The sequence below is a fragment of the Brachyhypopomus gauderio genome, chromosome 3 (genome assembly GCF_052324685.1).
Source record: "Brachyhypopomus gauderio isolate BG-103 chromosome 3, BGAUD_0.2, whole genome shotgun sequence".
NCBI classification, from domain to species: Eukaryota; Metazoa; Chordata; class Actinopteri; order Gymnotiformes; family Hypopomidae; genus Brachyhypopomus; species Brachyhypopomus gauderio.
Window position 1 is genome coordinate 16,791,581 of NC_135213.1, and position 22,499 is coordinate 16,814,079.

The 22,499-nt window shown below is 39.6% G+C and overlaps 1 protein-coding gene across 2 annotated transcripts in view; it reads left to right on the top strand.

Moving 5' to 3' along the window:
• Positions 1-22,499, top strand: part of LOC143510485 (calcium-activated potassium channel subunit alpha-1a-like) — a 47,305-nt gene that overhangs the window by 19,059 nt on the left and 5,747 nt on the right. For both annotated transcript variants that reach the window (XM_076999877.1, XM_076999878.1), the window contains exons 4-11: positions 6,124-6,217; positions 7,839-7,950; positions 10,505-10,580; positions 10,885-10,960; positions 11,209-11,379; positions 13,337-13,428; positions 21,958-22,068; positions 22,375-22,480. In XM_076999877.1, coding sequence (XP_076855992.1) covers positions 6,124-6,217; positions 7,839-7,950; positions 10,505-10,580; positions 10,885-10,960; positions 11,209-11,379; positions 13,337-13,428; positions 21,958-22,068; positions 22,375-22,480 — 838 coding nt within the window. The remainder of the gene's footprint in view (positions 1-6,123; positions 6,218-7,838; positions 7,951-10,504; positions 10,581-10,884; positions 10,961-11,208; positions 11,380-13,336; positions 13,429-21,957; positions 22,069-22,374; positions 22,481-22,499) is intronic.

The window sequence follows — 22,499 nt, forward strand, 5'->3', positions numbered from 1 at the left end:
GTTCCATCGAGAACATCCAGAATTTAAACGATCTATTGGCTTATCTATTTGCGCCATTAAAATGAATATTGTATTAAAGACAAGTGTTAAATAACAGATTTCAAGTAGGCCTACTGCAGTAGCAGAATATACAAATGTTTATATATATATATATATATATATATATATATATATATATATATATATATATATATATATATATATATTACTGCTGTCAATTCCAGGTGCCGCGAATAAAAGTCCTCACCAGGATTTTGCTCAGGCTTCCTGGATTGTGTTGATTCCACTAATATTACCTGGATTGCTAATTAGAAAATCTAGCAATCTTGAGCAAAATCCTGGTGAGGACTTTTAATCGCGGCACCTGGAAATGACGGCACTAATATATACATATATATATATATATATATATATATATATGTATGTGGGCCGTTATTGGCGTTAACGGCGTTCGATAATGTGATACTCTTATCAGGAGATATAAAAAATATCTCCATTAATCTATTCTTAAAGTTGGGTTGGGAACTGGGTCAAAATAGGTAAGCAAACTATGATGACTTTCACCTTGATAGTTTAGTTTGGGTGTATTCCTAACCAAATTGCACAGTAGGGGGCGAGAACGAGTTTTCAAACCTGTGAATTACAAAGACTACCACAACAAATCGCACATGTGCTTACATGGATGCAGCCATGAAGCTGCCAGGTTTGCTTCATGGAAAATTCATTTTTAAGAAGTTTCCTAAATGAGACATTGACACATATATATATATATATATATATATATATATATATATATATATATATATATATATATATATATATATATATATATATATATATTGTGACGCTGGGCGGCGGTAGACGGACGAGACACAGAATCCGTACTTTAGTGGCAAACGTCACTTTAATCAACATATATATTGCGCAATAGCGCACAGAGAACAGAGATACACACACAACGTGTAGACTGTAGACAACGACGAGCACAGGACACTGCGCGAGCGCACATTAAATAGACAAACCACATTAACCCCAGGTGATTACGAGACGATTCACAGGTGAGACGGATTATCACATGACATAGCTATCACCACGAAATATCCACAGACGCAGACGATGCACGTAGACTACGTAAACACACGCCCAAAAGGGAGGGGCCGGGGTCCTCAACGTGACATATATATATATATATTATATTATATTATATTATACATATATACTTAGCAGTCATTCAATATATATAATATATATATGCCATTATTTATATATATATATATATTAGTGGTGGGACTTTAATGCGTTAATTTCGATTAATTAATTACAGGAAAATTAACGCACTAAAAAAATTAACGCATTTTAACGCACGATACACTTTTGCATCGTGGAATGTTTCTCAGTGCACGAGTTCCAGACATACAGATTATATGGACGCACGATAAGATGAGCATGATGCAGATGACTGAAGAGGCTACGCTGGTGGATGGGAAATTTAAATATAAGAAACTTCCAAATGGAAGTTCAAACAAAAATAGTGTTATTTACACTTTATGTAGGAAGAGTTCGCTTATCACAGGAGCACTTCCACCCTTCGTTACCACCTCAACGCAAAACATGTTGCAGCTAAAGCTGGGCGTACACTGTACGATATTTTAAATCGTGTACTCAGCTCCAGCTCAAACTGTACGACTAACTCGTTGCGGAGAGTCGGCTCGTGGAGCTGCTTCAACTCTGCGATACTCTCACGAGGAGCGATTTGAATTTCAAACATGTTTGATATTCTTGCGACGCTGCGATTTCTGATCGGGAGTTGGTCGTGAGGTGTGAATCGCTCCTCGTTTACCTGTGTAAACTATACGATGCACGACACGCGATTGAGCCGAAACGAGTGAAAATCGGCTGAAAATGGGCCAAAAATCGCACAGTGTACGCAGGCCCGTTGACAGTCTTGCTGGGGCCCGGGACAAGAAAGTTGCATGTGCCCCCCCCCCCCCCGCACTGTATATATACAGTCAGTGGTTAGGTCATATAGTATATAATATAGCCACACATCAAAGCTGTTTCTGACAGCTGACTGGTTTATACTTGACACGCGAGCGGCGCGAAGGTTCGCGCGAAAACGACGTAATCACAGTGGCACCGCCCGTGTGCGAGGACCTCACGCTGTCGATTCGCGAGGTCGTGCACCTCTCGAATTTTGTAACTTCGCGCGCCGCGCTTCAGCGCAAGGAACAAAGTCGTGTTTGCAGGGTTCATACACCTTTAAAAGGTGGAATTAAAGCGCTTGTACGTCACTTTCAAGGTCCAGTTCAATATTTCCCAGCACGTTAAACTTACTTAAGTTAAATATTTATACATATACTCGAAATGATTCGAAATAATTCGCTTTTTATCACATTATTTAATGGTTGTTTATTTTCAAAACGGCCAATCTTAACGTCTTCACGAGAACTGTTCAGTCAGACAGCTATTTGTTGTGAAACGAAGTAGTTACAATTTCAAGCATTTTCAAGTACTTTAGCCTAAATTCCAGCACTTTTCAAACCTGGAACACAATGCAACTTTAAAATTCGTCAGGTAAATGTTTTTCCTTTCTTTTCTGCACTACAGATTCCTGTTTACTTTAACTATCCACCACTGTATTTCCCGCTGTTGGGCGGGTACCAGCCGGTTACGGTCGGTGCTGGATCAAACCATTTTTCAGAGGGAGGCGGGGGTGTATGCACTTAATGGAAAATATGCAGATAGGTAAAAAACATATATATTTTAGACATTGAGCTTATTATGAGTACATAATTTTATATTAATGAAAGATTTCAAGATTATAAAAAAATTATAGACTTTAAATAAAAAATAAATTGCTGGGCTCTTTGATGGGCCCCCCTGGCCCTAGGGCCCGGGACAACAGACCCGGTTGTCCCCCCCTGTCGACGGGGCTGAGTGTACGCCCAGCTTAACGCGCAGGTCAGTAATGATAACTTAGCTGCTAAATGTATTCCTAGTACGATAGGGTGACCTAAACGTCCGCATTTCACATCCTGTCCCGGTCATCCCGGGTTTTTTTTAAAGTGAGGAAATGTCCTGGTTTTTAAAGTACCTTCATTGGACCATTAAGACTGGATTAAACTTTCGCGAGTGACCGTAGCGCGCGACTCCGCACGCGTTTATACATGACGCGTCATATTATTTGTGTTGTTCGCTCTCTGTGGTCGAAGATAAAGGCTTACAAGAAGCGCTGCACATTGCGTCAACTGATGCAAGTTATGAACTACCGTCCAGGGGTGAGTTTCCCAAAACGTTCTTAGCACCAAGTACTTCTTAACCTCGTACGTAAGAACGAGGGAAAAAAAACAGGTTATTACTCAAGTAAAACAGGTTATTGTGAAGAGCGCCACAAATGTGGCTCTGACTGGGGATCACTGGACCTCTGTTAGCAACAAGAATGATCTTGGTGTGACAGCTCATATTATAGATGATGAATGGAAGATCCAGTCATTTGCTTTGAGCATGCAGAAGACCACTTCTAGGCACTATGGAGATGCCTGTGGCAGAGGCCTGGGAAATTTAAGAAAAGTATACCATCTAAAATGGTATTAAAAAACATCTTCTGATTTACTTCAATTCTTCCAATATCCTGAGCAAAACTCCCAAAATTAAACAACATTTTTGGTCAGAATTTCCAATGTTCTGAACTGTTTTCTGCACTCATAGATTGGTCTGTGTAGTAGACTGGTGGAAAAATAAACAGGATGTTGAAGTTTGATTATGTTCATTGATTCATTCATCATTCAAACTTAAATTAATATTTCTCATGTTAAATACTGAAATGCGATTAAAATGCGATTAATTTCGATTAATTAATTACAAAGCTTCCGATTAATTCGATTAATTTTTTTAATCGCGTCCCACCTCTAATATATATATATATATATATATATATATATATATATATATATATATATATATATATATATATATATATATATATATATATTATGGCAAGCCGTTCAGGAAATAATTATATATATTGAATGACTGCTAAGTCTGAATATATGGAATGAAACCTGAGAGTATGGAATGAAAGTCTGAATATATGGAATGAAAGCTGAGAATATGGAATGAAGTCTGAATATATAGAATGAAACCTGAGAATATGAAACGAAAATTTGAATATATGGAATGAAAGTCTGAATATATGGAATAAAACCTGACAGCCTCCCCTTCTTTTAGTTAAAAGAATTCTAAAACCACTCTTTATGTTCTCTTAACTAAAATTAGATAACTAATTGCATCAGAAAATCAGATAATCAACCCTTTTAATTAACTGGGTGGTAGTAGAGCAGAGACCCAGGCTGTATTGCTGGGTCTGTCGTATCACTGGGTCTTTTGCATCTTCTTCTATGTAATGACTGATCATAGCGTGCATGTGCAGTACAGAGGAGCACGCCTGGCTTTGTTTAGTACAGCCAGGTGCACAGAGCCCGATCTCAGTACACGTCAACTGCCACTCAATGTGACAATGTGTCTTTTATAGTCTAAAATAATGGCAAGGTGGAGGTGGTGTCGGAAATTACGTTGGTCATAATTTTTAGCCAGTGTTCATTATTTATGAAGATAATGTTTATAATTATTTATGAAGAGTGTCTTATATGACTGGAGCTCATTAGGATGTTTATTGACATCAACAGGGCGTGCTCTCTATTCACAGGAGACCTATCAGTCACGAGCCAGAAACCAAACACTGCCCCAAATCTGCTCCAGACAAGAGTTATTATTCAACTGCTATGGAATTCAGTCACTTGGCTACTTTTGTGTTTACTGTATTTCTATTATGTTCCAGAGTGTCTTGGTAATCACTGTGTAGGTTTTACATTTCTCTTGGCAAAGCAGGTGATATGATACATGTTCCTGTCTGTGAATTTAAAATGTTGTACTTAAACGTTCACTGAGTAATGTGTGATGGATTTTACTGGTCTCCTGCTGGTCATATGACAAGCTGTGTAAATAGGGAGTAGTGTCTTGTTGTCGTGGCTGCATGTAGAAAGAAAATGTGAAAATAAACAACTTATTTCTTTATACTGCTATTTAATCTGGGTTTTATGATTCATTATACTAGGCGTGTACTATGTTCTACAAATTATTAGTGTATATATATATATATATATATATATATATATATATATATATATATATATATATATATATATATATCAGTATATATACCCCCCCCCCGAAAACTTGTTTTTTTTCCTCTCCTAATAAACTGCAATAAAGAATAAAGAAAGAACCGAAAAACCGAGACGACAGTATAGCTTTAGAAACGCAATAAACAATAACATTTGTACTAGATAACTTGTTAAGCAAAATAAGTTTCCAAACAAAATAAGGTTTCACAGCTCCGTGGTTCACGGAAGCGGAATATGTAAATGAGGACGTCAAAGGACTTAACGACAGCTAGCGTCACCACAGAGGGCGGAAATTATCATACAGTTAAGCCAGCCCACTAAGAGGGAAGATATGATTGGTCAATTTTGCTGTCATTTGAAACTGGTATTGCGCTGAATTATAACTGCCAGGCCCTCTGTAAACGAACAGCGGGCATCACAGTGCTGATAGGGGGAGACACAGGCTCACAGGCTTCCACTTAACCCCTCACCTTCCAACACAGATTGAATAGACACGGGTGAATAATTTATTTGCTTATGTTTTTGTAATTGTTTAGATGTCGATTGTAAAACTGTAAGTAGATAAAATAAAATTGGATAATTATATATATAATGTTTTAAGAATATTTTAGGTCCTCTGAGAGGGCGTAGAGGGCCCTGACGTTTCCCCACTGATATATATTGATTTGGGATATCATCAAAGATTACCCATGAAGAATTCTGTCTTTGCTGTCTCGGTCAGTATGAATATTTACTTAGTTTGCCCTGCTAGTTTAGTGATTGCCAGGGAACATGGAGGACTATGACTGTGACCCTTAACCCTGTTGGCACATAGTGTGATTTCCCATTAAAATTTAATTTATTCTACCTCAGAGGTTAATAGCTACAGCACACTGTTGGCTAGTGAATCTACTGATATGTAAATATCTGAAGTTTGAGTAATGTGTTCCTGTTTTAACAGTCCTATAGAGTCCTGCCCAGACTTCCGCACCGACTTCACGTTGCAGGTCGACATGGCGTTCAACATCTTCTTCCTGCTGTACTTTGGCCTTCGTGTAAGGAACCATCACATTAAATATGAAACAAAAACTTGTAAAAGATATGAAAAAAAATACATAAAATATGTGTATTTTATGACAATAATGACATCATGTTGTAAACAAAATAATAATATATACAAAATAATGGATTTTTTTTTTTACATGATTGTAACCCCTTTCTGTTATTTTTATTTATATCTTTTCACATACACTAAATTGCCAAAAGGTTTAGCTCCAATGACTTCCATGGCCACAGGTGTATAAAATTAAGCACCTAGGAATGCAGCCGGTTTTACAAACATTTGTGAAAGAAATGGGTCGCTCTCAGGAGCTCTGTGAATTCCAGAGCGTAACTGTGATAGGATGCCACCTGTGCAACAAATCCAGTCGTGAAATTTCCTCACTCCTAAGTATTCCACAGTCAATGATCAGCTTTATTATAAGGAAATAGAACTGTTTGGAAACGACAGCAATGCAGCCACGAAGTTATAGGCCACATAAACTGACAAAGCAGGGTCAGCGGATGCTGAAGTGCACAGTACGAAGAAGTCACCAACTTTTTGCAGTCAATCAATACAGACATCCAAACTTAATGTGGCCTTCGGATTAGCTCAAGAACAGTGCACAGAGAGCTTCATAGAATGGGTTTCCATGGTCAAGCAGCTGCATCCAAGCCATACATCACAAAAGTGCAATGCGAAGCGTTGGATGCAGTGGTATAAAGCATGCCGCCACTGGACTCTAGAGCAGTGGAGGCACTTTCACTGGAGTGACGAATCGCACTTCTCCATCTGGCAATCTGATGGATGAGTCTGGGTTTGGCGGTTGCCAGGAGAATGGTACTTGTCATTGTGCCAAGTAAAAAGTTTGGTGGAGGGGGATTATAGTGTGGGGTTGTTTTTCAGGAGCTGGGCATGGACCCTTAGTTCCAGTGAAAGGAACTCTGAATGCTTCAGCATACCAAGACATTTTGGACAATTCCATCCTCCCAACTTTGTGGGAACAGTTTGGAGCTGGCCCCTTCTTCTTCCAACACGACTGTGCAGCAGTGCACAAAGCAAGGTCCATAAATACATAGATGACAGAGTCTGGTATGGATGAACTTGACTGGCCTGCACAGTCCTGACCTCAACCCAATGGAACACCTTTGGGATGAATTAGAGCGGTGACTGAGAGCCAAGCCTTCTCGTCCAACATCAGTATGTGACCTCACAACAGAATGGTCAAAAATCCCCATAAACACAGTCCTAAACCTTGTGGACAGCCTTTCTAGAAGAGTTGTTCTAGCTGCAAAGGGTGGACCAACGTTATATTGAGCCTTATGGATTAGGAATAAGATCCTCATATGTGAGTCAAGCAAGGTGAGCGAATACTTTTGGCAAAATAGTGTATTTAACCTATATAGATCTTCTACCCTGCCATAGTAATATATTTTAATATCAAGTACATTTAAAATCAAGGTTAAGTAGTTAATTTGAATAATTTTAGCATTAAATGCACTTGCCATTTCTATACCTTCTTTATTTTTATGTATAGCATACGGTGTTGATGTTCATATATGTAGTGTGTACTACAGACCTTTAGCATGTAGGTGAACATTTACAACATGCATATGTATAATTTGTTCTCTGTTCAGTTCATTGCAGCTAATGATAAACTGTGGTTCTGGCTGGATTTGAATTCAATTGTGGACTTCTTCACTGTGCCACCAGTATTTGTGTCTGCGTACCTGAACAGGAGTTGGCTGGGTAAGTGCTGATCTTGAGAATTAATGAGAGTGTCTTGCCACTGGCTCAGGGTCAGACTTATTAGGCCCATAAGTTTTAATTCATTACAAATTAATGAAATGTTTGTTTTAACATACTGTTACTGTACTGATTGAGCATGTGTACTCATGTATGTGTCCATATATTTCACCCACATGTGTGATGAATGTAGTATTGAGTAGGGTAGGCAATATTTGAATAGGTGTGTGGTATACTGTAATCTTACCACTTTTTTCAGTAATGAGTAAGATAACGAGTTACTATTTTCAGTCCAGTAATCAGATTAAAGTTACTTATCCAAGTAAATGTGCGTTACTATTTTTATTTTCCTTAGTAAAAAATATTTGCTTTCTTCTTAGCTCAGTTATACTTTTGCGTCACCCCCCCAACAAATTATGTTTGCCACCCCCCCGCTCTTTCTGACTTGGTCATCTTATAAGTAGTTCGCAAGCTGAAAACTTGTGGGCACCCCTATAGTAGTGTAAAGAAATACCCCTCAAAAACAGGGGAAGGAACATTTACCTGATGAATTTTAATGTTTCATTGTGTTCCAAGTTTGAAAAGTGCTGGAATTTTGGCTAACGTACTAAGAAATGCTTGAAATTTTATTTTATTGTATGTGAGGAGACTTCCAGTAAAACACTTCCAGTAAAGTGAGTAGCTACTGGAAAAAAACTTATTTTGCTGCTGAATGTAACTACAAAAGTAACTTGTAATCTAACTTAGGTAATTTTAAAATCAAATAATATGTAAATGTAAAAAATGTAAATGTGCCATATTTTGTCAGTTGTGATTTTTTTTCACCGCAATCGAAATTTGTCCTCCGCTTTTAACCCATCTGTGCAGTTAGAACACACACACACTAGTGATTACTAGGGGGCTGTGGATCACACGTGGCCAGAGCGGTGGGCAGCCCTAGCTCGGCGCCTGGGGAGCAGTTAGGGTAAGGTGCCTTGCTCAAAGGTACCTCAGTCTTGGCTTCAGGTCTGGGAATCAAACCCATGACCCTCCGGTCACAAGACCAATTCCCTACCACCAGGCCATGACTGCCCCAGTTATATGTAACATGTTATATGTAACATAACTAAGTTACTTTTTAAAGGAGAAATCAGTAATCAGTAATCTGATTACTTTTTCAAGATAACTAAGCCATCACTGTTTGTATATCATTTATAGGTAGGACAGTGGAATTTTGTCTTCGTTTTATACTGGAAGATGAGATTTGAATGAAAATAGGATATCATCTGCATATAAACACATTTTATGTTGTTTGGTTAATTAATTAATTTGATATATAGCGCTATATAAATAAAATTTGATTGATTGATTGATTGATATTTGTGTTCAGACATGGAAGATTTAACAGTTTACATTTCAAGTTGGCACATAATTTCTTCCAAATGAAGGAAAATTCAGTTTTAACCTTACTAACAAAACCCTTCACCAGGCGTTCGGTTGAAAAAAAAGTGGATAAAGGAGCTTTGAGTGGACAGACCCAATTCCAGGGTTTGAATGGGTGCTTGAAATCCTTATGGGGTGGAGGGGGATGAGTAAGAACTGATGAGTGATGGGTTGGAGGAGGATAAGTAAGAGCTTATGAATGATGGGGTGGTGGGTGATGAATAAGGATTTTAATTAAACTGAGCAGTGTTGAAAAATATATCCAAAGATTATTACTTGTGTTGGCAAAAAATATTTGCGATACCAAAGGTTTACCGACTATTTATTCTTTACTTAATTTGTAAAATAAGGCCAGAATGGCCTTTGACTTTCTGACTGGAAGAACACACACATCGTTTGCAGCATGCTTGGAGCCTTGTAGCTTAGGGAGAAGTCTCCAGTCTTAAGGAGATGGTTTTATGGACCTCTGGTGGTGAGAAGTGGAATTTCCATCCAGTCCAGACAGAGTTAACAATGACTTGGTGTCTGGACATCCCTACACAAGGTTTATGATGGGGATGGGGGGTGTTAAAATCGTCTCAAATATTTACCCTGTATTCTCTAATATAACAACACTGTAATGGGATGTATTACAGCGATTTGTGTGCATGCTGAGTTGGTGCTGTCTCTGAGCATGGTGCCTTGTAGGCTTAGGAGCCCTGAGACTGAACTGTTTCTGAGGATAGAGCTGCTGAAGTTGATCTTTAGTAGTTTAGGGCCCTTAAACTTATTTTGCCATTTTGAGATGGTAACTCCTGTTCTTGTTTACTCTAGATCCATTTGCATTCTGCTCTCTGAATTTCCCAGTAAAATGATTCTGTGTATGGTCAGCGCTGTGAGACTTGTGTTCAATCCTCTATTAGAGGTATTTAGAGATCTTTTCTTTCTGTTGAGTAAGAGGTTTGTTAGAGCATTAAAAAATCCACATAATTGTTCACCTTGCCTGAGGGATTTAAACTCACATGTAAATACATGTAAATTTGAATTTGGGAGATATATCTGGAATAGACATCCTCATATCTCACAGTGTGGGAGCAGCTCTTGCTTTGTTAAATGATGGCTGCATTTGTTCCTGTTTTTTAATCTTTCCATGCAGGGTTGCGTTTTTTAAGGGCCTTACGATTGATACAGATGTCCGAAATTCTACAGCTTTTAAATATTTTACAAACTAGGTAAGTGCTTGATTTGCTTTTCTGTTTATGTTTTGGATAATCAAGCTTGATTCTTTCTCTTATGATTGACATTTACTATTTATATTATTGTAGTTCTTAGTTTTATAGCTATAACTTTTAGTGGTTATGTAAGCATTTAGGAATGCTCCCATCCCTCTACCTAAAACACAATCCATCATTTATTTCCATGGGGACCATACTTGCTAAAGCTTACTGTAAACAAACATATCTGCTTTGCTCTGTGAGATGAGACATGAATTTTTAGGGAGTACTCACTGTTCCAGGTGAATTTTGTTTTGTGCAGCGATTCCATAAAGTTGGTGAACTTGTGTTCAATCTTCATAAGTACATGGCTAACTGGTGCAGGCTTTATACACCTGGTAAGTTCATAATCCCAACACATTCGTCAAGAGGAAATAGTACAGCTTTTATGAGCTTTTACTAGTTATTCAGAATTTCCCCACTGTCCCACTGAGAAGCTCAAATGTATACAGTATATTCACATGAGGTGCTGTTTAATTGACCATTTTTCCTTGCACTATGATGCAAGCATGTAAATGTAGGTGAAAAGAAAATAACTGAAAGTTCAAATAACTGGTATGTTCAAAGTATCTATGTTATGTTCCAGGTGGAAAACTCGGGGGATCCTTGGGAAGATTTTGAAAACTTCCAACCACTTAGCTACTGGGAATGTGTGTATCTGCTCATGGTAACCATGTCCACAGTGGGATACGGTGATATCTTTGCTCAAACGGACCTGGGGCGCATTTTCATGGTGTTTTTCATCCTCAGTGGTTTGGTAAAACAACAAATCTCATAATTCTTTTGTCCTCCTTGTTTTTAAGTCCCATGGTCACTGTAATCACATCCTTAGCCAGTCCGTTCTTGAATACCAGAACTGGATGCAGATTCTCCTTCCAGCACCAATCCTAACTAGTTTTACTTTATCAAACTCCTAAACAAACTTTATCAAAGGTTGATGCATGATAAAAAATTTTTTACTTTCATAGTCTGCACTCCACAAAATGTTTGAAATTAAATGACCTTGTACCTTCGACTTACCTAAATATTTGTTAAATTGTTTTTTGTTTTTGTTTTGTTTTTGTTTATGTTTTGAATTAGGGCTGAACGATTAATTGCATTTGCGATAATCTCGCGATATTTTAACACGCGATTCTCTAATCGCACAGGCTGCGATTTAAACTGGTCATGTGACTTGGGAGCGAGCCGAGCCGAGGATGAACGGAGCAAACCTGAGCAGGAGGCAGGGAGGTGGAGAAGTGAAGTTAACACAGCACACTTTAACTTGTTGCACAATGGCTTCAGGCTCGACAGAAGCTGACACAACTGAAAGTCTAATACCAAAGAGGGGCAGCACATCAGTTGTGTGAAATTACTTTGGCTTTAAAAAAGATGCTGCTCAACGTCAGGTACCCTGCAAAACGTGCCTTGCTACTGTTGCTACGACGCGAGGTAACACTACAAACCTTCAGCATAAAAAAAAACACCACAAAGCCTCGTATGATATTTGTAAGGCTAAAATGCCAACGACCAGTGCTGCATCTTCAAATACGCAAGTGTTTCTCTGCGCTTATACAGCCTTAGTATGCGGTGAGCAGCGAAATACCGTAAAATCACGCATATAGGCGCAATAAGATTTAAAGCACGGATGAATCGCAAAAGCGCGGATAGCTTGACCGCGGTCCAGCAGACAGGGTTCACTGACCGAACCGTTTTATGGATATAATTGGAAGTGGCATGCTGAAATAACTCTGGCAGTAACAGAGTTCATAGTGAAAGACATGATGTCCGTTAATATAGTGAACAAGCCCGGCTTCATGGCTCTGTTAAACACACTGGTTATGCGCTACCAAATGCACTCACGCACATATTTTAGCCAAGTTGCTATACCTGCAGGGTTGCCAACTCTCACGCATTGAGCGTCTTAGACTAAAAAGTTACTAGTTCGTTCTGGCGCCAACCACAGGCGATCGATCGATCGCGATATAATAATAATAAATTTTGTCCATTTTACACCGCCCCGATAACAACAAATTACGTTCACCACCCACTCCAGGTTCAAGTCTCACTTCAAGAGATCTTGAAAAGTTGGCAACCCTGTATCTGAGCTGTATAAAAAATGCCGAAACAGAGTTTCCTGAAAACAGTGGAAAAAAATCGTGATTTTAAATCGCAATCGCAATTTATAGATAAAAAATTGCAATTAGATTATTTTCCAAAATCGTTCAGCCCTACGGGTATTATTTTTGTGCAATTATGTCAAATCAGGGAGTGCTATCCACTCAACTCTTGCATGAGAGTTTGTTGGACTAAACACATGACTCTTGATGTGTAATGATCCTGTGCATTACAGCATTTCTTGCTTAACTTAAGATTCCCTGTAACATACAGGATAGTAACCATCCAAGGTTATTTTTATTGCTGAAAACTTTATTCGATTTTTTCCATTCTTTTGTTGAAATTTTGTATTATAAAAATCACATTTTAGTGTATTTTTCTTTATACTTCTCTTTTATGTGTTTTATAAATATTGTCTGTCGCTGAATCTTTCTGAAACCTCTGTTCTATTTTTAGTCTCTTCCTTGGTCTCCTGTCCTATTCTCAGGCCATCTCCATAACAGAAGTAACTGCAAGATTTATAGTGGTTCATATATTGTAATGGGAGAAAGAAAGTTCCACCTCAACTGCTACAGACCCCACCTGCATGCATGTGTCTCTGTGTCTTGTGCATGTAGGCCATGTTTGCTCGCTATGTACCAGAAATCGCTGCTCTCATCCTTAATCGGCAGAGATATGGAGGGACTTATACCTTGACCCCAGGCAAAAAGTAAGTTATGCTTATCTGACAAGCCTTTTGTAATACATTGATGCAAAAAGTGGTTCACTCTCTGACATAGGTTGATTGCGAGATGGTGGATCAAGAACTCCAAATTCAGAGAAAAAAGAACAGGGCTCCTCATAAAGAGACAAAATCAGTAGGACACGTGTTTGAACAGCAGTTGTTAATGATGTATAGTAGAAAATGTTTCCATTAATTTTTATTTATTTGTATAGAATTATTTGGGTTTCTGCAGTGTTTGCAAGTGTGGAAAGCGTTAATAGCACTTTTTTTCTCTCAAACATGATATGAATGTGATGTGGCATAGTAAAAGAAATACAAGTGCATGATGCAAGTATGTCTCAAAAACCTCAAAAGGTGTTGAATGGCAAAACAAAAGTAAAATACAATAACAAAAACATGCAGACATGTAAACCTTTGCAGCGACAGTCATTCACAAAGACATTAATAGTAATCAAGGACAAAAAGACATATACACACAATGTGGCGGATGCTGGTCTTTCAAGGAGGGGAAGCTCAATTTCGGCTTGAGTGATAGAAGTCAGTCTCCAAACACAAGCAGCTACAACAAAAACCACCAGAAATAGAAGCTCGATTTGTCACTAGTCATTTTTAACGAAGAAAATTCCGCTAAGGGGATTAGGAAAATCGCACGGCGAAAATGACGTAATCACAGTGGCACGCGCTGTCGATTCGCGAGGTCGTGCACCTCTCGAATTTTGTAACTTCGCGCGCGCCTTCAGAGTCAGGGGCGCAGATGGAAATTCTGAAGTGAGGGGGGGGGGGGGGGGGGGGGTGACGGCGAACGTAACTTGTTGAGCGGGGGGATTTAGCCTAAATTCCAGCACTTTTCAAACCTGGAACACAATGCAACTTTAAAATTCGTCAGGTAAATGTTTTTCCTTTCTTTTCTGCGCTCCAGATTTCTGTATTTACTTTAACTACCCACCACTGTATGTATCTATATGTACCCGGTACATATAGATACATGTATATATGTATCTATATGTACCGGGTACCAGCCGGTTACGGTCGGTGCTGGATCAAACCATTTTTCAGTGGGAGGCGGGGGTGTATGCACTTAATGGAAACTATGCAGATAGGTAAAAAACATATATATTTTAGCCATTGAGCTTATTTTGAGTACAGAATTTTATATTAATCAAAGATTTTAAGATTATTTAAAAATTATAGACTTTAAATAAAAAATAAATTGCTGGGCTCTTTGATGGGCCCCCCTGGCCCTGGCCCCCGGGACAACAGACCCGGTTGTCCCCCCCTGTCGACGGGGCTGAATGTAATACTGCAGTAGCTGCTAGCAGGGCCGGAGTGGGCTCCTTTTTCAGCCCGGGAGTTTCATGCTCAAATCCGGCCCAAAATTATTTTTCCCTCCCAATCGGCCCAAACTAGAGATTGACATGAGCCGGCCCATCGGGAATCCTCCCGAATCTCCCGATTAACCACTCCGGCTCTGGCTGCTAGAGAAAGGCAGTCAGCATGTCAAAAAATTGCCAACAGAGTTGCGTGAGTGAAAATTATATTTTTATATTTAGCAGACGGGTGCGATTATATTATTATTTTCTCCACATTTATAATACTGTATTGAGTTTTTAAATATTTTTTTAATTAAATATTTACTAATTCCAGGTCTAATCTCAGTGGTGTGAAACACACATGGCATCAGATAAAAATGAAGTATAAGAATATTGTACAAAGTGGTATGGCTGTACATAACTATATCTTATTCTTAAAATATATTCTAAAATATATTTATTTACAGGAAAAATGAAATAATGAAACATAACAGTGAATTTGACTGTAATGTATATTAAAAGGTTACAGGGTGGATGGTGGGGTGGGTGGTGGTGCATGATTTAATGTGGAAAGCAGTGATTGCAGATGGAGTCTCTGACAACTCCACCATCTCTGTTGTCACCCACATGCATGTAAGGTTCCTCATCTGTGGGCATGTCAGAAATGGTAGGCTGTCGCTTTTCCTGGATGGTTGCAATGTTGTGTAATACCACATGTGCCATTATTATGTGGCACGCCCTATCAGGGGTTACTCTGAGCCCCTTCAGGCATTGGAACCTGGCCTCGAGGATTCCTAGGGTCATTTTAAATTCTTGGTGTTTTTGCTGGTTTTGCTGTGGGCCTGATTGTAGCGGGACTGTGATCCAGGTGCAGGATCTGAATAGGGAGTCATAAGGTAGGCCTATAGGACAGGCAGGGATACCCTCTGTCTCCATGAAGGAGGCCGTCATAGTGTCCTATAATCACACTAGGGTTTGCAATGATTTAACTATTACACTGCATGTGAATAACTAGCATAACTACCTCAGGCCTACTCTATTCAGATTTGTTGTACAGTGTGGAATCATACACGGATCCTGGCCATCTGGCTTCAACATTTGTGATGAGGTGGGAAGCATCACATATGATCTTGATGGGGAGAATGGTCAGTTCAATTCAATTCAACTTTATTGTCAGTATGCTGAAACAGTGTTGTACAGCACAACGAAACACTTTTAGGCTAGGCCTCAGTGCAGTTACATACTACAAAATATCACAGCAGCAATTACATACAACATAGTGCAGGACAACATAGTGCAAGACGGTCATGGTGCAAGCCTGGCAATAGACATTAAATAAGCAAGGTAAAAAAATGTAAAATAGATAACAGTATAAGGTATGAAATATAAAAATATAAGTACAGTATGTACAGTGTGTGTGAGTGGGTGTGAGGTAGGTAAATGGGACAGGGATAAAGTAAGGGACGTGTTTGTAACTCTGGTTCAGGTCCAAGTTAACCTGCCAGCGAGCAGCGTTCCATGTTACTTTGTTGTACTTACATTGTTCGTGTTTTTTTTTGTCATTTTCCGAGTTCGCTCACCTCTTCGCCACGTCTGGCCATTCTCAGGATTTCCAGCCCTGTTATTTCTCTATCCAGTTTCGTGTGTTATTTTGGGAAGGATTTGAGAGCCAGCTAATTCTCCTAGCGTCTTCAGTTTGTTTTTATTGTTTTGGTTTTCTTGCATCGAGTATTCCGCGATCTTTTAATTTCTCTTTCTGTTTTGAGTTTCCCTTTCACAGATGTTTTTCTTTTGCCCTTTTCCCGCATTCCTTTTGGCGGTTTCAGTTCACTGATTTATTTTGTGATTGGCATTTGGGTTTTCCCAGTTCAACATATCACGCGTTGTATGCGGGTTCGCATACCAATGCGTAACACGGAGCAGTTGGGGTTAGGTGCCTTGCTCAAGGGCACCTCAGTCATGGCCTCAGGCCTGGGAATTGAACCCAGGACCCTCCCAGCTCACAAGACCAGTTCCCTAACCACCAGACCATGACTGCCCCCGCACAGTTTGTGTGTGACATTTACAATAAATCTGAGCAGAGGTCTGTGTGTGTGTGTGTTTGACAGAGTGAGCGAGAGGAAGGGATAGGTGATGTTCAAGCGTGCCCAAGTGTATGATGTGGCTCTTTGTTACAGCAAAAAAAAAAAAAGTGGCTCTTTGTCTCTGACAGGTTGGCCACCCCTGGTGTAGGGCCTCCTTTTGCGGCCAATACAGCGTCATTTTGTCTTGGGAAAAACATATACCAGTCCTGCACAGTGGTCAGAGGGATTTTAAGCCATTCTTCTTGCAGGATAGTGGCCAGGTCACTATGTGATGCTGGTGGAGGAAAACTTTTCCTGGGTCGCTCCTCCAAAACACCCCAAAGTGGCTCAATAATATTTAGATCTGGTGACTGTGCAGGCTATGGGAGATGTTCATCTTCATTTTCATTTACATTCACAGCATTTCACAGATGCTCTTATCCAAAGCGACTTACAAAGTGCTTTGCATCTGATCACAGAATTCATCCTAGGCAATAGTATGGATAGGCCAGAATTCAAGATATCCTTGAGTCAGACTACTACTAAACTACAGGAGTCAATGTCATACCTAATTTTTTGCAAGTTAAACCAAGTATTTACCAAGAAACACAAATAACCATAGACAGGCATACAATTTAGGAACAACGGCAAGTGCTATCTGCTAAGTTAGTGTTCTTTTAAGAACTCAACAAACAGGTGAATCTTCAATCTATGCTTGAAGACAACAATAGACTCTGCAGTCCGAGCAGCTAATGGAAGATCATTCCACCATCTTGGAGCCAGGACAGAGAATAGTCTGGAGCTTTGTCTTTCATGAGACTGGAGTTTCGAGTCGAGCCAAGATTGAGGTTCTGAGTGATCACTGTACGGATCAGCTTTTGACCATGGACATCATGTAGGGAGGGGCTAGTCCATTTGTGGCTGTGTAAGCAAGCATCAAGGTTTTATATCTGATGCATGCTGCTACTAGAAGCAAGGAAGGGAGCATAGCAGAGGAGTCACATGTGAGAACTTGGGTAGATTGAAGACCAGTCGTGCTGCAGCATTCTGAATTAGTTGTAGAGGTCTGATGACCCGTAGAGGAAGACCTGCAAGTAGGGAATTGCAGTAGTCCAGCATTGAGATGAGTAGAGACAGCACAAACACTTGAGTAGCTTCCTGTGAAAGGGAGGGTCGTAGTCTTCGTATGTTGCAGAGGAGAAATCTGCAGGATCTGGTCAGCTTTGAAACATGTGTTGAGAAGGAAAACTGGTTGTCCAACGTTACACCCAGGCTTCGAGCAGTTTCTGATGGTATTAACAAGGTGTTCTCAAAGGAAATTGTGAGGTTGTTTTGTGGGTTTGGGGTACCTGGAATGTACAGAAGCTCAGTTTTGCTAGGGTTGAGCTTCAAGTGGTGAGCAGTCATCCATGAAGCAATATCTGACAAGCATGCCGAGATACGCCCAGAAACCTGGGTGTCAGAATGAGGAAATAGAAGAAAGAATTAGCTGGGTATCATCAGCATAGCAATGATAAGAGAAATCATGAGACAAAATAATGTCACCAAGGGAACGAGTATATAAAGAGAAGAGAAGAGGGCCTAGGACTGAGCCTTGGGGGACTCCAGTGGAAAGTTTACATGGATTGAATGTGGATCCTCTCCATGTTACCTGATGGGAATGGTCTTCAAGATATGACTGGAACCATTTATAAGAAGAGCCAGTTACACCGAGGCTAGAAAGAACAGAGAGGAGGATGTTGTGGTTGACCGTGTCAAAGGCTGCAGAAAGATCTAGAAGAATTAAAACTGATGATAGCTTGTTAGCCTTGGCAGTATGGAGCTTCTCGGTCACTGCTTTGAGGACCGTTTCTGTTGAGTGTGCCATTTTGAAGCCAGACTGATTAGGATCATGGAGTTGGTTCTGGGTGAGGAAGAGAGATAATTGGTCATAGACTGCTCATTCCAGAGTTTTGATAGAAAAGAAAGAAGTTATACTGGTCTATAGTTGTTCATGTCAGAGGTGTCAAGTGTTGCTTTTTTCAAGATTGGTACCACCCTTGCCATCTTGAACACGGTAGGTACATGACCTGAAACTAAGGAGTTGTTGAAGATTGCTGAGATGAATGGAAGGAGATCTCTTGACATATTCTGGAAAAGAGTGGAAGGAATTGGATCCAGTGGGCACGTAGTAGGATTGCTGGAAGTCATAAGTTGATGTATCTTGTCTGAGGAGAGAGGGGAGAAAGAAGCCAAGGAGTTGAGTGTTGGGTTAGTGATACTAGTAGGAAGGTTGGGAACTGGGGAGAAGAACTGATGGGCTGCTGCAATCTTCTCTTCAAAGAAGATGACAAAATCCTCAGGAGTGAGAGATGACCGAAGAGGGTGTGAGGAAGGGTTAAGGAGAGAAAAAAAATACTGAATAGCTTGCGTGTGTTGGTTGCAATTGATTCAATTTCTTTCTGTAGTAGGCTGACTTTGCTGATGTGACTTCCAATGAGAACTTTGAAAGGAGAGATTGATATGAGCTGAGGTCTGCATCTAGGCGACTTCTCTTCCACCTCCTCTCTGCAGTTCTTAGGTCTCTCCTGTGGCTGCGTAACACTTCAATTAGTCAGGGGGTGGATGGCACAGATCTCTTTAGCCTGGAGGAGAGAGGACACAGAAGATTGATGGATGAAGAAAGCATAGAGAGGAAAGTATTAGTAATTGTGTCCAGTGAGAGAGAAGACAGACAGTTCTGGTGAGGAAGGGAGGACAAAATAGTAGCAGCAAGGGTTGAGGGATCGATGGAGTGCAAATTTGGGTGAAAGTAAAAAGAATGCATGGTGGAAGTGTGAGTGGAAATGGCAGGGAGGGAGAATGAAAAGGATAGAAGGTGATGGTCTGACAGTGGTGAAGTGGGGTGACTGTGATGTCAGATGTTTCGGTGGCTTGTGTAAAGACCAGGTCCAAAATGTTGCCTGCTCTATGAGTCGGAGGAGACAGGTTGACGACAACAATGGAAGGATGCGAGATTAATGTAGTTTGTCGGATGGAAGGTTGAAGTTACCAAGGAGAATGTGAGCAGGTTTGCTTCAATGATGAATTGACTGAGTTCATCAATGAAGTTCTCAAGGGAACCTGGAGGGTGATAAATCACAATGATGTGAAGATTAGTGGGGTAGGATACAGTGATAGCATGGAACTCAAAGGAAGAAATTGAGAGCTGAGAAGGAGAGTTGGGTGAAACGCCACTCTGGAGATAGCAGTAGACCTGTGCCACCTCCCCTTCCAAGGCGCTGTTGGGAATGAGTGAATGAGAAGGCAAAAGACAGAGCAGCTGGAGTTGCAGAGTTCTGCGGAGTGATCCAGGTAGGGGTGACCTGCAATAGTCGCTGATTCGACTATAGTCGACTATACCCCCTAGTCGACTATGAACGTCTTAGTCGAATGTACCATTCTAACTGCATGGGGGTGCCCAAGGATGCAGCTAAGCATTAGTTGTTACATGAAATGTCTTTGTTTTCGTTATATATAGCCTTTTGTCAAATAAAATCATCCAAATTTCTGTTAATAAATATTTAAAAAATGATGTTTGCGCATTAACAATAGGCATCTTCCTTACTACACATTAATAAATCACACCCTGCTGTTGCACAATCCAAACGAGCGGAGCTGAACACGCTACAGAATACACAGCATCTGCCGAGATTATAATGGCTACTAAAAAACTTCAAAAGTATTTTGAAAAACATAAAGATGAATCAAACAAAGTAAAGTGCAACTTATGTCATCAACGTCTTTCATTTCGCACGACAACAACCAACTTGGCATACCATTTAAAACGCGTAAGGCGAAAAAAAATGTTTGTCGTTTCGGTCGTGTCGTCGCGGTGCGTCTCAAGTAGGTCTATAAACATTTTTTGTTATTGTTTGCTTTTAAACCCCGTTACTTGAACCTTTCCTTGTATTTTTTTGCTGTTGTGTGGCAATTTTAAAAATATTTTCAGGCAGGCATATTTTATTTAAAATATTTTTGACATTTTGCACGGACAGTTCGATATGTGAAATGCGCTCTGACGGTTAATGTTCTCTAACGTTTCATAAAAAAAATAAATAAATAAAAGCTGAATAAAGCCAACCTACCGTGTTTATTCATTTATCTAAGTGTTTTAGGTTTTTACTTTGAAGAGGAAAAAAGTCCTGAATGAGAACGACTGTTTAAGGCGCTCTAAAAATAAATAAATAAAATAAACCCGATTCGACTATTAGTCGACTAAAGGGAAAAGCAGACGAATCAGATTCGACTATGAAAATCCTTAGTTGAATACACCCCTAGATCCAGGTTTCGGTCAGAGCCAAGAAGTGTAGTGAGTGGAGAGATGCAAGAGCTCAGATGAAGTCAGCCTTCTGGACAGCAGATTGGCAATTACAGTCCTCCAGTCACTGTGATTGGTGCACTTTCATGTTCATTAAACCATTTTGAGGCTGTGCTCCAAGCTTCTCTCTCACACACACACACACACACACACACACACACACACACACACACACACACACAGCATTCATCATTCGGAAGTTCTGTGCAAGATTATGATATAGTGATGAGGATGTGATTTAAGACCAAACTTGAAACAATTTTGAAGATGAAAATAAAAAATGGTCAACCTATAACACTGTGTTTGATAAGACTGCAATGCCAGTAAACAGTGACTAACTTGGCCTCTAACAATTACCTATAAGAGAGGCAGAGCGAATCCCAAGGCAGCATGTTCACACCACACTATCCAAATAGACTGCAGAGGAAAATGTTTGCTGATTTTGCAGTCTAGCAAATGTTCATAAACAATCATGTAGGCTGTTTTAAAGTTTTGAGTTTAAGATTTGTCTGTGCATATGGTTTTTTGTTTGTTTAGGAGGTAAATGATTTTTACAGGTACAGCTGGTAAATGATTTTATTTTTGTTTAAAGGTTTGCATTTGAAATACAAGTTAGAAATGGGTGTTTTTATTATTTTATCATAGTTTTAATTTACTTAGTTTATTATATTTAAATCTGAAGTTTTTTTCCAGAGAGATTACTAAAAGCTTGGCAATGTGAGTCACTGGAGTAACTGAACTTTAATGACTCATGTTGCTGTTGACAGTGGTTTGTCTCATGACTGCAAATTTTGTTTCTCAGGCATATTGTGGTGTGTGGTCATATTACTCTGGAAAGTGTTTCCAACTTCCTGAAAGACTTCCTACATGAGGACAGGGATGATGTTAATGTGGAAATTGTTTTTCTCCATAAGTAAGTACATTGAAGAAGTATAAAAGAAAATATAATACAGTGTATATGAATTATGCGTTTTTCATTTATTACAAACTATAAAAGATTTCAATAATAAGCCATTGCCACAAAAAACTACAGCACACACAGTTTAAAATAAGTATACACCTGCCAGCACATGTTCTTGATGTGTTCCAGCAGATGTTATAAGAGGAGACTAGTCTTTGTTATTGCTGTGAAAACTCTGAATAGACATCAAATGCATTTATGTAATCATCTGTATTCCTCTGCGTCTCCATTCACATACCGTTGTTTTGTGTGTTACAGTATTGAACCTAATCTTGAGCTGGAAGCCTTATTCAAACGCCACTTCACTAAGGTGGTATTCTTCCAGGGTTCTGTCCTAGACCCCTTCGATCTCGCTCGAGTCAAGGTATTTTAGGGAATACATT